Source organism: Maniola hyperantus, chromosome 15 (assembly GCF_902806685.2).
Source record: "Maniola hyperantus chromosome 15, iAphHyp1.2, whole genome shotgun sequence".
Lineage (NCBI taxonomy): Eukaryota > Metazoa > Arthropoda > Insecta > Lepidoptera > Nymphalidae > Maniola > Maniola hyperantus.
The window spans coordinates 1,901,244-1,920,185 of record NC_048550.1 but is presented as its reverse complement, the minus strand read 5'-3'; the positions used below and the strand labels follow the sequence as shown (position 1 = coordinate 1,920,185).

Below are 18,942 nucleotides of genomic sequence, written 5' to 3'. Positions count from 1 at the left end.
GGTGGAACCATGTAGGTATTCTAATTGAGCGGCGCGCCCGCCCGCGGCATATCGAAGCGATTATGTATGCGATAATAATCTATCGACTATATCGATATATTTTATTGTTTAATGGTTATTGCTGCGCTTAGAGACGAGATGACGGCTGTTTTTACCTTCGACACTCCATTTATGGTTAGCAAGTCATTATATTGAGGCTTTAAAGATTCAATACCTATCACTATTATAAATGCGAAAGTACCTATGTTTGTTGGTTTGTCCTTCAATCACGTCGCTACGAAGTAACGGATATCGTCCTGGATAATGACTTAGGTTATTTTAAGGCTATTTTTTTAATCCTGGAAAATTAAAGAGTTCCCAAGGCATTTTTAAAAACCTAAATCCACGCGGACCAATTCGCGATAGGTTTGGCCGCCGCGCCGATGAAATTAATTCAGGAGAACATCGTTTAATATTTATATGTAGATAAGTATCTCTTGTACCTAATTATTAACTAAACTTAACTCTCGTGAGAATACAAATCTAATTAGAAATTATTAGTGTGCTTTCAGAATGTAAGGCCGGATTTCCTACAGAAACATGTTTTATTTTAATAAGTAGTTAGGTATCAAAAACTTTCTTTGATTTGATGTTTAATTTATAACAACTTTCAACAGTACCCGTAGTACAAGATTTTACGTCTCACCAAACCAAACCAAATTCGAGAGTCGAAATACTTCCGCGTTACAGTAAACTGGATCTTAAACGCCTTGTTTTAAAGCTCAAGTTTGTCTACACTTCTACAGCCAGCGCTCCAAGCGGAAACATTGCGAAATTAAAATCAGTGGCATTGAATATTTGACTTCAATTCAAGGCTGTTTAGGTCCATTTTACTGTAACGCGGAAGTATTTCGACTCTCGAATTTGGTTTCGTTTGGTGAGACGTAAAATCTTGTACTACGGGTACTGGTCACAAAAAAATCAAAGTAATACTTACTTACGAACTAGAGCTTTCAAAATAGTCTAGTATTAATAAACATTTCATAGGTATACTGCAAGCTGATACCTGCGACTTGCATAGGCCTTTTAAGTAGTAATATTTTAATTGTTCCAGCCGTTCGTAGTGTCGGGGGACCGGCAGAAGAATAGCTACACAGCTGAAGGCGTAGCTTATGTTAACGGAAAACTTTAGCGGTCCCCCGAATCGACGACGGCTTGAATTAAAATATTACTACTTATAAGGCCTATGCATATTATTATTAAATTTAATTAAAAATCCCGCGAGAACTCTTCGGTTTCTCGGGGTAAAAGTAACATCTTGAGTTAATTCAGAGTAGGTATAAACTATCCTATGTTCCAAATTCTGTGCCATTGTTTTTTTGACTAAGTGGGTAGGTACCTATACTATAGTGATAATGACAGCTCCTAAATATACCAGAATCCTTACACGTCATATTCTACAAAGAAATGAATCCAGTTTCGAAGTACGTGGTCAAACAAAGAAAAAGCTACAAAAGGTAATAGAACACGCTCCACAAAGATCGCATATCATATCGTGACGCAACGCATTCTGAACAAAGCTTGATGTGAGATTAGGACAGACACACATCACCTTTCTAGATATTATGGAGCGCACCAATCACCATACACGCATATGCTGTTAAGCTTAAGAAACTGCTTCTATTTAGTTGTATGACTATTGACTCTACATTTCGCCACACCACGCTACGCATCGACGGAAGCGACGATTTTTTACATTTTTTATTCAGATACAAGTTAGCCCTTGACTGCAATGTCACCTGGTGGTAAGTGATGATACAGTCTAAGATGGAAGCGGGCTAACCTGGAAGGGGTATGGCAGTTTTTATTAAACCCATGCCCAGTTTCTACACGGCATTGTATCTGAACGCTAAATCGCTTGGTGGCACGGCTTTGCCGGTAGGGTGGTAACTAGCAGTGGCGTGCAGGTCATAGAGGCATAAATGCACTGCTTACCCCATTTGTAATAGTTTGTGCATATTTTTCATTGTAAACTGCCATTAAACAGGTTCCTACCTAAGTAATGCCTACCCTGGCTTCAAATCCTGTGCACGCCACTGGTAACTAGCCACGGCCGAAGCCTCCTACCAGACCAGACCAAACATTTAGAAATTATAAAATTTCAAACCCCTGCCCAGGAATGGAATCCAGAACCGGACTAATAAGACCACAGCGCTTACCACTGCGCCAGGGAGGTCGTCAAAGCTACGAAGACGCCGCAACGTTCATGTGCTTCGGCCCTTACTCATGTAGGCTACATATACCCAATGTACCTAACATTTTAGCAACATGTTAGGTACATTGGGCACATACATGAAGCAGACTTTCGATACAGTACACGACAGTTAGCGCACTTCTAGCTTCTAACAAAACGTCGAGGCTTCGAGGTCGTCGTCGACGTCGATGAGGTAGTCCTGATCTAGCCCTACTTTACGTCGATTTTTACGTCACCTAATATTTGACATATCGTCGATTTAGGATCAAACCGAGAGTTTCCTCACTAATATAGTTCACTCTTCTTTCGTCCAGATACTTAACAATAAACTTTTTAAAGTTTTAAAAATTTAAAATATTATCTATTTTTCTATCTAAACTTTATATAGAAAATCTTATGTAGATTACGTAGGTCCTGTGCATCATGATTCATGATCTCATCTTGTCCAAGTGGTCTTGTGCATTATGAATGAGTCAGTAACGCACATTTATTACGTACTAGCTTTATATACTATGTACTAGCTCAGTGGCAACGCATAAAATTATACAAAACCATTACAAAACATTAGCATTTTACGAGAACTCATCTGACCTTGGTCAGTGACAAGTCAAAGCTCGGGCGTTACCGAAAACAGCTAAGCGAACCAACATGGCGTAATGTCGGTGAGTAAGCCCAAGCACGGATTTACGTGCTCGGAAGCTAAATGATTATAATCGAAAACATATTATTATTTCAGACCAGATGATGCCTCGACATGGGCGTGACTTCGTTCGCGTGGATTTAAGTTTCTTGAAACCCCAAGGGAACTCTTCTCCGGGACAAAAATTAGCCTATATCCATCTCCGGAATGCAAGCTATCTTTGTTTTCATCAAAATATGTAAAACAACGTCGGTTGTGAGGACGAAACATCGAGACATGGAGGGTATGGAGTATACTCTATACACAGATAATTCATTCTCAAGAGTATGCATATTATACAAGGTTTTGCAATAAAACAAAATCGTAAAATGTTGGCGGGGAACAGGGGAGAATGCTTTGTTGTGATTGGTGGACTCAAAAGTCACGTAATCAAGACAATGTATGGAATGAGGGTACCAAACCGTAGGTTGACTTTTATGCCCAACTTTATACTTCAACGTAAGATTTTTTACACCTTTGTTACCTGTTATGCGCTAAAGCCTCCATGATCCAAACTCACAATATGCTTTTATAAAATAACTAGCTTATGCTCGCGACTTCATCCGCGTTGACTACACAAATTTCAAACCCCTATTTCACCCCTTTAGGGGTTGAATTTTTGAAAATCCTTTCTTAGCGGATGCCTACGTCACAATAGCTATCTGCATGCCAAATTTCAGCCCGATCCGTCCAGTAGTTTGAGCTGTGCGTTGATAGATCAGTCAGTCAGTCAGCTTTTCCTTTTATATATAATATTTACTATTTAGAATTAGAAGAAGGTATGGCCCTCGCGGGCTCTCTCTCTATTGGGCACCTTAACCTTATTTTTTTAAAATAGCTTATTTTATATATGTACATAAATAAAATGTAGAATTCCTCACCCTGTGGGGAAACCCGCTTGTCACACACGTAATATGGGTCAGGCACCAGGCGTCGGCCACGCCCGGCCACACCTTGCCACGAACCCATGACAAGCTTTTATAAACACATCCTTTTGTAGAAATAGTCTTCGATTCAATTTATAATAAGTATAGGTACATACCTTTTTATATTAGGTATTGAAAATGTTACAATGAAACTTAAAGCTACTCTACAAAATCGTGCGTGTGGAAATGGTGACAAGAATACCTTGACTGAATTTCTGCACTGGATAGCCAGGCTGATCCTTTGCTCAAAAAAAAAAAAAAAAACCGACTTCCAAAACAACTACAAAGTAAAAAATAACTTTTGTTTCTACACGTGTACGTATGGTGAAGTCGGACGAGCTTCACACTTTGATTTCTAGTTGCTTTTATTATGCTCGGTTTTGGAAGTCGGTTTTTTTATATACAAAAAAGTGAACCTATCTACTTTTTATTCTGCATTATTATATATTTAGGAAGTAAAACCAGGTAGGTAGTATGTGAATATCGCTTTCCTAACAACGCTCAATAGATTAGCATACAAGGTGGGAAAGTGGGTAAAAAGTCGCTTATTTCCCATGATTGTTTCTCTATCTATGGGAAACAGGTGGGTTAACAATCGAGTAGGCAAGAATAAGGAATAGATTAATTATTATCTTAAGTACTGTACCCTTTAGGTAGCTACCTATAGCTAGACACGTTAAAAGATGATGAATATTCCCCTTTTCCTGTCCCACTAAGCGCCAAGCTTGTGCTAGGAGGTACGACAATAGTGCACCGGGCGGGGTTTGAACCGCCGACCTTTGGGTTTTCAGTCCACTCCATTAACCGTTGAGCTGTTGAGGTTTCGTACCTATATCAAATATTTGAAAAGAGCAACCGCCGAGTTTCTTGCTGGTTCTTCTCGGTAGGAAAGGCATTCCGAACCAGTGGTAGATGCATCCGACTATTCGTACTTTACTTGTAAAAGTTTATACGAATAAAAAAGATTTTTATTTAGTATTTTTTTATTTTTTATTTTTTATTCGTTATTTAAAGTCGGTTTAAACATCGTTCACAGGACATGCCTACAGCTACGTAATAATCGTTAACCCTACTTGGCAAATTAAACTAACTCGTTCTTACGCCAGTTTACCCTTTATATCTTGCGGAGGTCAGATAGCAATCTCTGCGCAAAAAACCACCGATTCTAGTACTTATGTGTTCTTAGTAGTACGTTAGTCAAACTTATAGCTCATAGGCTCTGCATTGCTGATACAATATGTGGCCTATATTCTTGGCGATAACTTCTCTATCCATTAACCTAATGGCAGATGATTTTACGATACTCGTTGGTCATCTCACCAGAGGGCAGGGACAGTTACCGTTACTAAATAAATCATTTTTAACGTGGAAACTACCAAAACATTTCGTTACAGTACCCGCTGAAAGTAATGCCTTTAGAATGACATATCGGCTTTGTAGAGCGTTGTCTCTGTCACTCATGCCTATAATATGACCTTTTTCGGCCTCAACGACAGAGACAATGCTCTACAAATCTGCTATTTTCTTCTAAGGGTCGTATTTTCTTCCGTGTACTATGTAATGTTAAAAATGTAACGTTAATATAGTAGCGATATATTATACCAATACGATTTAACATTATATAAATGCGCGTTGAGTGAAGATGCTATTTTGTGTTTGTACCTAGGTACCTAGCGAGTGCATTCGTTATTTTATAAAAGCTGAAAATTTCTCTGTGTATTTTGTCCCCAACACAGGGAGGAACGATTAAAATTCGATAAGCAAAACTTGTCTGGGATCTCTAGACTCTTGTATCTAGACCAACAATATACTAAGCTAGTTCTCAGTATGATTTTGCCCGTCACTGACCCCGTGCCTTATCAACAAGAAGCGTGGACGAGTGAGGAAATAAAAGACGCTCTTTATTGCACACCTTATGACTCAGTTACAACATCTTATATAGGAACCTACTTATTTTTTTATTCATATTTTAATAGTTACGTACTTACGTATTTATTAGGAAATATTAGCGTGTCTAGATGCGAAATATTTAAATTTTAAGGAGGAGATGGCTCACCGCAACTTTTTGCAGCAATACAGTAGGGAATGGCAATGCATTATATAGTTGGGGCAAGGCTGCCATTGTTTTAAAGTATATATAATATCTGTCCCGGCTTTACTCACGTGTTTAGTCGACGTTAGCCCGACTAGTTTCGAACCCATCCGGGGTCCTTTTTCAAGGGAGTCAGTTTACGCACGCGTCGCGGTTGTGACTGCTGTTGTGTTTTTGACTGTGTGGTTGTATAATGGAAATCACTCACGATAGTTTAAACGCTAAAATTGTTTTAAAGATTTTAAAAACAGTTAAAACCCATACGATTATGTTCTAAGCAAAAATGCTTACTTAATTTTGTTTAGCTAAACTGGGTTTATCCCAACCCTGGTCGCTGGCCCGTGTACCGTGCCCACAATTCTGTACCAACGTTCCCTAAACGAGGCGGCGGATGCACTAGCATGCAAGGCAACGACATTGAAGGTTACAGAACCAAAATCTATCGTAACCTATGATACCCTTCAGTGAGTAAAAAACCTGGTTGCATGAACTAACACTCCCAATTATGGGCAAGCACAACAGACTGTAGGCAAGCCAAAGAGGCTTTTCGTAACATAGACAAACAACAAACTAATAAACTACTCCGCCTAGAGTCTAGACAGAGGTAAACTTAGAAAGGTGGTGGGCCTCATAACAGGGCATAGCTCGCTAAACAAACACCTTTTCGTTATTATAGGTGTCACCGACTGTCGATGGAGGTCGATGAAACACCGACGGGCGTGGCAGAACAACGCGAACGCAATTTGGGGTTCCCACCCTCGGCAACCTACTCGGCTTCTGGAGCGAGCTTGGATGGCTGGAGTGAAGACTTCGGCGGAGAGGGGCAATGCACGCACAACAGAGTGCGGCAACCAGCTCAGAGTGAAGATGAAGATAAAAGGTGAAAGTTGCTACGTTAGGGTCAAAGTTGAAACTAAAAACTAAGTAGAAACCTTGAGTCTCCGTTCTTTTGTAGAAACATAAAAATAGCTGATGCATGCCTGTAACGTTATCGGCGTTTTTATAGTCCCTTGGGAACTCTTTGATATGTCACTACTCAGGCCTTTTTTTTTTTTTTTTTTTTTTTTTTGGGGAGGAAAAAATCCCTACGGACTTCTGCCTGCCGGCAGGGTGTGTCCGACTCGCACGGACTAAAATAACCTCTCCATGCCTACCAAGGTGAGCACGGAACTGCGTAAGCATTACTTCGTGCTGACCTCCTAAATTTCTATCATCCTCTTTTCTTCTTTTTCCCTCTCTTCCCTTCTTATCATTATAGCCCTCAGCATTTTGCTATATCGTTGCCAGGCTTCTTCGCTCGACAGCATGCGCGATATAAGGTTACGGGCGTTCACACCCTCCGCGTCGGTCAATCCTACCGCTTCTGTCCTTGACCGACGCGGAGGGTGTGAACGCCTTACTACTCCTTACTACTCAGGCCTTTAACTAGCTATATTCAAGCAAAAAAATTACGCTGATTCGTGACGATGAAGGACATAAACCAACAAATAAATAAACACACTTTCACATTTATGATATAAAAATAGTGAAAAATTGTAATGAGAATGAGTCAGGTTGACGCAGCTAAGTAAATAGGAGCCGAAGCGTCAGCGTAAATAATACTAGCGACGCGCATACAGACGGAGTAGAGTGGAGTAGCCTCTTTCTGATAACAAGCTAAGCCTTATGGACTTCACGCGACAGGTTGAGATGTCAATCGGGTTGGGGACGCCCCGCACACTCGGACAGCCCCCGCGCTAACCCCGTGCGGGATAGCACAAATGTCGTGCGAGTGCAGAGGAGCTGGTAAGAAACTCAGTGCAGTTAGAGTTCTCTTTAAAAGAGCAGCCTTCAAAAACTACAATGTTTCAAAATGGCCTACGCACTCTACCCTCCAATACATAACTGGATCATATTATATAGTATATTTCTACGGCTATACTCACGAATCCAGTCGACGTTAGCCCGACTAGTTTCGAACCCATCCGGGGTCCTTTATCATGGGGGTGAGTTCGTTTAAGGCTGTGCGCCGCGCGTGCAGCTGCCTGCACAGCCCGTTGTGAGGGTGGCTGAGGAGGGGGGGGAGGGGAGACAGCTGGACTAATAGTGGCCTGTCTGCCACGACTGATGCCCTTGTCCTAGGGTTCAAAAGCGGTTTCCACGCTGCTACTGGCTACTTGGCTACTTTTTCCGGAACCCCCCCCCCCCCAAACTAGTCGGGCTAACGTCGACTGGATACATGAGTATAGCCGTAGAAATATACTATCTATGTACATTGTATAATGAAAATCACTCACGATGGTTTAAACGCTATAATAACTGGATCAGTTCTCAAATTCAATATTCTTAGTAGCCGACGACGCCGTCCACGTCTTATTATACAATTGTTCTGAACGATTCCAGCCCGTAATAGCCTAAACAATAGCGTTCAAGTATCAATAGTAAACAAAAGCTATGGTGACATCATATTCTACATTATTTACCGACACGTGAGCTGATATTATAGCCCTTTAAAATAACTTAATGTTGGGTGACCAAAAAATTATTGATCATACCAACAGACAATTACAGTAAGACATTTTTAGGGTTCCGTACCTCAAAAGGAAAAACAAAATCCTTATAGGATCACATTGTTGTCTGTCAGTCTGTATGTCTGTCTGTCCGTCTGTCTGTCAAGAAACCTACAGGGTACTTCCCGTTGACCTAGAATCATGAAATTTGGTAGGTAGGTGGGTCTTATCTAAGATTACTCGACTTCGTGAATTTCAAGAACTGTACAACGAGCAGTGGTGTCGCTTGCAGTTTGCGGTCTGCAGCCCATCTCGGACTTGTACCTTAATGATAAATTATGTGTCCCAAATTTTTTAACCAAATAATGCGGTTCTTACTTTTAATGATATGAAATATTATATTATTGTTATTGTTATGGTTATTTACGCGGTTATGATGACTCCATTTTCGTCCTATAAGTACTTACTTAATTCCTAGGTAATCTACTTAATTAGTAATTTCAATATAACCTGATTCGTTAAAACATGATTTAACTAAGCTATTAAACTTAATTAGATTACTATTCACTACCCATAAATGCGAAAGTGTGTTTGTTTGTTGGTTCATTGCTTCATTAGTTTGTTCTTCAATCATGCCGCAATGGAGCAACGGATCGACGTGCTTTTTTGCATGGGTACACATTGATTGATTGATTGATTGATTGATTGATTGATTGATTGATTGATTGATTGATTGATAAAAATAAATAAAAATCTGTTGATATATGCATAAAAATAAATAAAAATCTGTTTTAGAATGTACAGGTGAAGACCTTTCATATGATACCCCACTTGAGATACCCCACGGTAGAAACTAAAGGTAGAGCTATTTTTAGGGTTCCGTAGCCGAATGGCAAAAAAACGGAAACCTGTCCGTGTCCGTCTGTCTGTCCGTCCGTATGTCACAGCCACTTTTTTCCGAAACTATAAGAGCTATACTTTTGAAACTTGGTAAATAGATGTATTCCGTGAACCGCATTAAGATTTTTACACAAAAAATAGAAAAAAAAACAATAAATTTTGGGGTTCCCCATACTTAGAACTGAAACGCAATTTTTTTTTTCATCAAACCCATACGTGTGGGGTATCGATGGATAGGTCTTCAAAAATGATATTGAGGTTTCTTATATCATTATTTTCTAAACTGAATAGTTTGCGCGAGAGACACTTCCAAAGTTGTAAAATGTGTCCCCCCCCCCCCCCCTGTAACTTCTAAAATAACAGAATGATAAAACTAAAAAAATATATGATGTACATTACAAAGGTAGGTTTCAACCTGCCCCCCAATTGTGTAAGAATAACCATTTCATGGCTATCGCAATCGTCAAGAATTCGGCCCTTTGATTGGCTGTGAAAAAATGTAAACAGCGAATCAACCAATCAAATGGCAGAATTTCTTGACGATTGCGATAGCCATGAAATGGTTATTCTTACACAATTGGGGGGCTGTTTCAACTCTCCTATTAAGCGTCTATAGGTCGTTGTCTGTGTTTTCACCGAAATCAAGCGCGCGAGAAGGGTTGAATAGTTGTTTGGGAAAAGTATTTTTGAGTTACATATCTCAACTAAGTAGAATAAATAAATAAACGACTTGTGTCCGATGTTAAATTGTAACTATAGAGGCTGAGGCCGATTTTTTTAACTACCTTTACGGTTCTGGATTCTACCTGAAAATTAAAATGAACATCCAGTTGACAGACTACCGGCAACAAGTACTAATATTTTTAATTGTAGCCTTATTTTATTAGAAGAGCGCGTTTGGACCCTCGTAGCTTTAGTCTTAAGTACGTATTAATTATCACCACTATATCATAATATAATCTTGCAAATAACATTTTACCAATTCTGAATAAATAATTTGAGTATGAGTTTGAGTTTGAGATTACTGTATCAATGATGTCAACGTGAAATGGTGCCAAGTATACTGGCTGCATTTCCGCGCTGAACAGCCAAGCTGTTTCTTGGCTAAAAACTGGTAAAAAGTATAACATTCAAGGCCAAGAACTTTATCTTAAACGTAGGTACGCAGCAAATATTTTTTGTTCAATACATTAATGATCTTGAAAGACTATCTTCCTACATCATATAAAAACCGGTCAAGTGCAAGTCGGGTCTCCGTCTTTTAGGGTTCCGTACATTTTGGGTGTATGAAATATTTTATTCCGAGCTAGACATCGCAACAAACCGTGAAAAAAAACTCAAAATTATCGTTTTGTTCTGCTTACAAGCTAATTTATGTATCGTTATTTTCAGTACATATAATATTTTGTTGTGTAAATGGTACCAATATAATGTAACGAAATTACCGGGTAACAAAAAAACTTCTCTGGCTCCTTTTTTATGTACCTATACAAAAATTTAACTTAATTTCTCATTCAACTTTCGGTTTTGGGGCAATTAACTATGTTGTGCCAAATACAAGAATTTCAGGTTTGCATCTCATTTTGTTTACGAGCTAGAGACCCGTGACACGCGAACAGACAGACAGCAAAGTGACAAAGGGCGCCGCTTTTCCCTTTGGGAACGGAACCCTAAAAACCGGCGCTCGAAAAAGTTTGTTTATCTTCAGAAGGCTGAACTCATTAATGCATTTTGCCTTCATGCTTTTTGCATTGTTTATTAGGTACATTTACCTCGTTCTAATTTTGAATTTATTAACAACGTTGAAATAATAATAATCATAACGGCTAAAAATGGCGTATGAGTTGACCCAATTGGAACTTCAATGCTTTCCGAAACAGGTTGAAATTCAGGATTGCTATATTAATATGATTTTTTAATGCTTATATAATATACGAAAATAGGCTTAAATCAATACAGTTATTCATTTACTCATTCTCTACAATTCATTTTTTTAGGGTTCCGTATCTCAAGATAAAAAGGAACCCTTATAGGATCACTTCGTTGTCTGTCATGCCACAAATTTCATGACTCTAGGTTAACGGGAAGTGCCCTGTAGGTGTTGATTTCCTTAACGGGTATTTACAGACATACAGACAATGAAGTGTTCCTTTTTTCTGGAGATACAAAACTCTTAAAACTCAAAAATAAGACAAACACAGATTGGTAGTAATATTTCTTGTGAATCTTTTCGTAGCATAAATTAATTATAAGCTTGACTATAAAAATAAAGTCGTGCCGAAGTTTGAGTCATCGACCTCTACCATGTGGATTCGCAAGGCACTCACCTCGATCAAGCCAAAACTCGATTATAACAATTCGGCAATGCACATTCCTCTCGATGCATCACTTCACGAAAAACTGCCAAAAACTTTTAGTCAATCGAGAAAACAATATCGATTTCGACTATCACCTGTTATCACTTGATAATAATCTATGACGCAAGTTTCCGAACGATTAATTTTAGTATTTTTTTTAAGTCACGCTGTCACTTTATTTTAAAAATGGAATGTTTTTTTCGAAGTATCGTTAACGGCCAGTAACCGACGACGCCAGGCGGTTGACATGGAACCCATGCAAGCGTTGGCGGTAAACTGGCTTCAGACACGATTCCGGTCAAGTGAGAGCTCGCATTGTGTCATCGCTCACGTTTTGTTTTCCAACTAGAGACACTGTAGCACACAGTTTTAAGTTTGCTCTTGGTTTGATCTGGTTACTGAACTTCAGGTTGGCAAACCGAAAAACACAGATCTCATCAGAGAAAGAACCTATTTAATAATAATTGCAGTCAACATCGACACATTAAAGAACTTGTTGGAGCATGGTTTTTAAAGGTTCTTTATCAAGAAGGTTCTACGCGGAAGATCGACACAGTTTTCTTCCGAAAAGCCGCGACTATTCTTTACGCTTCACAACTTTATTCAGCGTTCTGAATTTATCGACAATCGTACTTAAATCATTGGGATACGGGTTAAAATAAATCAGTATTAAGTTTGTAAAAGTTAAGACGTACCCACAAAAACCAATTTCTTATGAACCCAGACGTAATTAGACAAGGTCACTTTTTGATACTTACCTACATTGATTTGGTCTATGAAAATCATCTTTATGAAATTGTATCGATTAATAGCCGGATTCTGCGAAATACCTACTGCGAATGTAATACATACTAGCTGATGCCCGCGACTTCGTCCGCTATTTAAGTTTTTATAAGTTCCCGTGGGAACTCTTTGATTTTCCGGGATAAAAAGTAGCCTATGTTACTCTCTGTCCTTTTAAATAGCTCTATGCCAAAAATCAAGTCGATTGGTTGCTTAGTTAGGCCGTGAAGGAAGGACAAACAAATACACTTTCGCATTTAATGTTAAGTATAGATTATTTCGGACAGGTCGAGTTACCTATACCTACCTATTGTGTCTAAAGAATAATAAAGTGAAAGGGCGATAAGGGAAATTTACGGGGGTCATGACCCCTCCCCTGAGTCAAACGTATGGGTAACTCTATCGGCATTAATTTTAATTTTTAACAAGTAAACGGTAACTAGGTTATTTTAGTTTTTATTATAAATTATTTATACTAACTTAAAATAGATATTTCTCTGGTTTTTTAGGGTTCCGCACTTTGTTGTCTGTCTGTCTGTCATTATTAAAGTTCAATATTAGTCATAAGTAACATGTTACATGGCTAATATTCTTTCCAAAAAAAAAATGTAAAGTCAGAGCTGGTCTGCTAGTATGACAATCAGCATTATCCCCATCTAAACCCACACCTGCTTTGAATGACAAGTAGAGCATCAAGGAAAGAGCCTTAATGTGTTCGCTAATGGCAATATTATCCGCGCGCCATCTTGAATAGAATATCTACCAAGTCACAACAAGTGTTTGTACAACTGTTCAATGAAAAACGACATGTTTTGACCGTGAAAATTAAAAATATACCAAGGTATGAGTCCCGCAAATCGCTATTGCGCTGGAACCATGTCTCATTAACATCGAAATGACGTCATTTTGACGTCAGGCGAAATAAAAGTATACCGTCAGCTCGAAGGTTGGAACCGTTTCAATGACTTACTTAATTATTTTAAGAAGTAATTAAATTAAGCCTAGAGGTTAGGACGTCCGCCTTCTGATCGAAAGTCGGGGGTTCTATCCCGGACACGCACCTCTAACTTTTCGAAGTTGTGTGCGTTTTAATTAATTAAATATCACTTGCTTTAACGGTGAAGGAAAACATCGCGAGGAAACCTGCATGCCTGAGAGGAGACCCGTGCTCTGTAGTGAGCCGGCGATGGGTTGATCATGATGATGAAATAAATTAAACATTTACGTAAACATTTCACAGGCATGTGAAATGTTTACGTTTGATAAACTTTTCTTGTTATGAAATTAAATTAAATCATCATCATCATCATTATCATCATGATCAACCCATCGCCGACTCACTACTGAGTACAGGTCTCCTCTCAGAATGAGAAGGGTTTGGCCATAGTCTACCACGCTGGCCAAGTGCGGATTGGCAGAGTTCACACACCTTTGAGAACACTGCAGATCTCTTATACCTAGAGATAAGTGCTTCCCCATCCACTTTTTATCTTTCTTTACTGTTATGAATTTTTGGTCCAAAAAAACAATATGGAGACTCGCAGGCATGCAGGTTTCCTCGCGATGCGATATATTTTCCTTCACCATTAAAGCAAGTGGTATTTAATTGCTTAAACGCACATTAACTCCGAAAAGTTATAGGTGTGGGCCCGAGATCGAACCCCCGACCTCCCGAATAGGAGGCCGAGGACTTAACCACTAGGATATCATCATTAACCTACTTAAATGTCTTCAATTACCGATACGAACGGAACGCAATCTCATCAAGTCGTCAATGACAACGAAACATTCAGGGTTGTCACCACACCAGTACGCTTAGTATAAGATTTTACGTCTCGCCAACTTTGATAGTATTTGAGAGTCGAAACACAATAACGTCAAAGTAAAATGGATCGAAAGACCCTTGAATTGAAGTAAAAAATCCAATACCACTGATTTTAATTACGCAACGTTTCCGCTTGGAGCGCTGGCTGTAGATGTGTAGACAAACTTGAGCTTTAAAACAAGGCTTTTAAGATCCAGTTTACTATAACGCTGAAGTGTTTCGACACTCGAATACTATCAACGTTGTTGAGACATAAAATCTCGGACTAAGCATACAGTACTACTAGTTACTACCTACCCATCTGTAATCTATATTATACAGGGTGGAACCAGATCGCTAGCAAAAACTTAGCATTATTGTTATACCTACTATCTAAACACAATCCAATACAAATAACCATTTGCCTCATTTTGTAGTTTTAGTGATTTAGTATTTTTCAAACCCGCAATTTATAGTGTGCAAAACTGGGGTCAATGTCCCACCTACCACGCGGCATTGATTCCGAGTGGCCTACATACGCAACATTCGTTGACCTCTAGCGTCAGCTGATGTTTTATTTGCAATATATCGTAAACTTTTACAAAATATAGGATGTTTTTTTTAATTTATTTTCGCGATTTTTTTGTCATATCATATTATCTTCTCGTCTGTCTTCGTTTTCTCTAGCGTTTGGTTACTCACTGTATATAAAATTCAAAGTCCTGACTGACTGACTTATAATCAACGCACAACCTAAGCCGCTGGTCATAGAGACATGAAATTTGGAGGGTGTGTAGTAAAGAGTAGATATCCAAAAGGATTTTTTGAAATTCCACCCCTAAGTAGGGATTTGAAATTTATGTAGCCCACGCGGACGAAGTCGCGAGCATAAGCTAGTATTATTATAATTGCGAAAGTGTGTTTGTTTAATCACGCCGTAACGGAGCAATAGAGTGACGTAATTTTTTGCATAGATATTAGATATAGTTAAAGACCCGGCGGGTAGCATAGACTACTTTTTATCCGGAAAAATCAAAAAGTTCACTATAGAGTTCAGTAATAAAAATGTACGATTCCTTTGTCTTACTCTAAACTAAATTTAGAGTATCTGCATCCTTTTCTTTTTAACAATGCTAAAAAAGGAACGGAACATGACTTTCACATTTAAAGACTCTAAATTTTAGTGCACAATACAAATTTAAACAGTAGGTTCGCGAGTGCGTGCTAAAATCACGGATTTTACCATCTAAAAATTAAATTTGGAAATGTCAAACTGCTTCTGTCCTTTTCATATTACAATAGTAAGAAGAGGGTGCGAATACTCTAAAATTAGGTTGTGCTTAGAATCGGTGCCAAATGCCTGACAAAAATGCGGCAACCCTGAAACCTGCCAATGGATCTTCAATGAATACGAATTGAACTTTGGAGACAGAGCTTAATGTTTATTGTATGCAGATGTATAATGATTGTCCTTCGTCTGTCGTCATGATTAATTATTAGGTAGGTAGGTAAATATGTCTACATCTTACAAAATTCGAAAAATCTAAATCAAAATGTATTTATTTCATTCAGGACAACTAGTGTACTCTCCTAGGTCTGTGACTCTATCAATCTTACTTAGGTACCTATACTCTTAGGGTTCCGTACCTCAAAAGGAAAAGCGTAAAAGAAAAAGGGCTTTATCTGTAGGTACATTGTAAAACAGATTTTTATTTCTTTTTATGCATAATAAGCTTTTGATTTATCGTGCAAAATGTCGAAAAAAAAATGACTCCAGTACGGAACCCTCGGTGACTCGCACTTGGCTGGTTTTTTAGGGTTCCGTACATCAAAAGGAAAAACGGAACCCTTATAGGATCACTTTGTTGTTTGTCTGTCTGTCTGTCTGTCAAGAAACCTACCTATTTGGCAGGTAGGTATAGAGCAGGCATAAGAGTAAAAATATGAAAACCGTGAGTTTGTGGTTATATCACACAAAAAAAGTGTTTAGTGTTTTCAAAGTATCTGATTTCTTTTGAGAATAAATTCTTTAACCACAAAGTATGATATGATAATGATATCAAGTGGGGTATCATAATATGAAAGGGCTTAACTTGTGCATTCTAAAACAGATTTTTATTTATTTTTATGCATCATAGTTTTTGGTTTGTCGTGCAAAATGTTGAAAAAACACGACTGTAGTACGGAACCCTCGGTGCGCGAGCCTAATCAAAGAGTTCAGTTTTTTGAAAAACTTAAACCCACAAAGTCGCGGAAGACATTCTCTGAATTATAAATAGGTAGGTCTAGGTATATGATACTGGAAAAGCCTACCTGCCAAGTAGGTACGGTAAATCCGAAGTTTTTTTTTTTTTAAGAAATTAGAAGAAGAAAGTACCTACCCATAGTAAGTAGGTAGGTACACAATGTCAATATGATAAAACATAGATGACTTTGTAGAGCTTTTAGCGTGTCTGTGCGTTCAGAAAGCTCACGAGAACTGTTTATTTTCCAAACTCTGTATTTTCCAAATATGAATAAGTATGATGAAATATGGATGAAAATATGTATTTTCGTAATTTTTGAAATTCTTTTATAAAAATATGTCACTTTACTATCATCAATTTACAGATCAAAATAATATTATAATTTATCCATCGATGTAGCAACCAAATTCATGATTTACAGATAGATAGTCAAGATTATTTTCAGATAAATTGCGTTATCTTCTTGATTACGAATTACTTTATTGACCTTCTTTGAAACAGGTGTTAAATTCTTTATTGATGATAGGCAATATTCAAGATAATGTAGAAAACATAAATTAATTTGATTTGTATCTGTTTGTTAAATACAAAAACTTTATAAAAGTTTTTGGAGTTTCTAAAAAGTTGCTTTTATCAATTTCGTGGCAGAAAAACCTTTCTTCGTGTTTTGTATACCTAAAGCTACTTATGCAACATTGGCGAGGCAAAATCTGCTGCATTGGCAGTTATCACAACAAAAAGAAAAAAAATGGAGCAGGAGTAAAAAGCTATGAACCCACTTAATTACTTATTTACTTTAAAAATATGCCTACATTTAGGCAGAGAGAATTGTGAGAGGGGCAAAATTTAGTAAAGAAACTTAAAGTATTCCTAAACGCAGCTCTAGGCTGAGATTTATAAGTACAGCGTACTTTGACGACGAGGCAGATTTATGCCAGCGATAATACTTACGCTGTCTAAAGTCTTGTGCTATATAGATCTCAACCGAAGTAGTACGCTGCAGAAAATAATGTATATCGGCCTTTAGAATGACATTTCGGCTTTGTAGAGTCACTCATACCTATGTGACGTTTCGTCGGTCTCAACGACAGAGACAATGCTTTACAAATCTTCTATCTCCTTCTAAAGGTCGATGTTTACTTTCTGCCGCGTACTGAAATTGAGTCTACACTTTCGTTACGTTAAATCTTATGAATTATAATTTACATACAACAACCCGACCATCAAAAAGTGTCATTTTATTACCTTTTTTTTTTTTTTTGACTTGCAATCTTACCTATTAATTTAAATTAATTTCAGAACTAACCTTTCATCGGCCATTTAGGCTATGTATGCATTTAGGTAGTACATCATGAGATTTCTATCGTAAATTTTTCATCAAAATTTTCCACTGATAGTCCGTTTTTTATTTTATTTTCCAATAATAATTATTAACACACAGTTAAATTATCACTTAATAAATTAACACTATATATCATTCGATGCCACTTTATATTACTACTTTGGAAGCAATACTGAGACTACTTAGATAAAATTCGTTCAAGACACTTTAGATTTATCTTGACGATAATAGCTCTCCACATAAAAACTCATAGTCATAGGGAAAAATTTGTTTATTGTAAGTATCTATTTACTGGATAATGGGGAATTATCAAAGGAATTCTACACCGATATTACATTAACAAGTAAATAACACTCGAATCTCTATTGATTGCACCTACTCGAACCTAGGCTTTACGTGAGCGATAATAAAATAAAAGCTAACTGATTCCTGTGACTTCTTTCGGTAATTTTCCATAGCCTTCCATGTGGACAAACGACAAGAGCCGCTGGATTCAGGCGGCAGTAACAAACAGCAAACAGCAAAGCGTGTGGACGGGTGTTTGCGTAAGCCACAGAGAATTTTATCTCAAGAGTTATATACAAGGTTTTGCATGAAAACAAAATCGTAAAATATCGGCGCGGGACAGGGGAGAATGCTTTGTTGTGATTGGTGGACTCAAAAGTCCCGTAATCAAGACAATGTGCGGAATGAGGGCACCGAACGGGCGTGGGCCGACTTTTATGCTAATAGCCCAGTCATATTAGGGCTTTCACCTCGGAATGAAAGATAATAAGCTGCAAATTGGTATGAACCTTTGTTTTGTCATTCTAAATGTTGTCTCAAAAGTCACAATCGTTATCGTGTCCGCGTCTCAAGATATTCAAGGTCAAAGGTCACAAAAATCGGTTTTTCGCGAATATCTGGCTTCCTATCGGTTAAATGAGATTTGCATTTATTATAAAAGTTGTAGGCTATAAAATTCCCTACAACTTTTGTTTAAACTTTTTTTTTCATACGACCAACCGTTTTGAAGGTAGAGCGCGAAGAGTGCACATCGTACAGTCATATACGGCCTAATGCAAGGTCAAGCGTGAGTTATGGTTATCAGT

At 38.0% G+C, this 18,942-nt stretch overlaps 1 protein-coding gene across 3 annotated transcripts in view; it reads right to left on the bottom strand.

The window, feature by feature from the left end:
• Myo61F (Myosin 61F) overlaps positions 1 to 18,942 on the bottom strand; it is a 52,498-nt gene that overhangs the window by 25,722 nt on the left and 7,834 nt on the right. Inside the window, exon 1 of one of the 3 annotated variants that reach the window (XM_069503213.1) lies at positions 17,816 to 18,005. The exons of 1 other annotated variant lie outside the window; for it this stretch is intronic. In XM_069503213.1, coding sequence (XP_069359314.1) covers positions 17,816 to 17,829 — 14 coding nt within the window. In that variant the 5' untranslated portion in view covers positions 17,830 to 18,005. Of the gene's footprint in view, positions 1 to 11,646; positions 11,961 to 17,815; positions 18,006 to 18,942 lie in introns of those variants that run through there. One more of the 3 variants, XM_034976612.2, reaches the window with a different exon arrangement.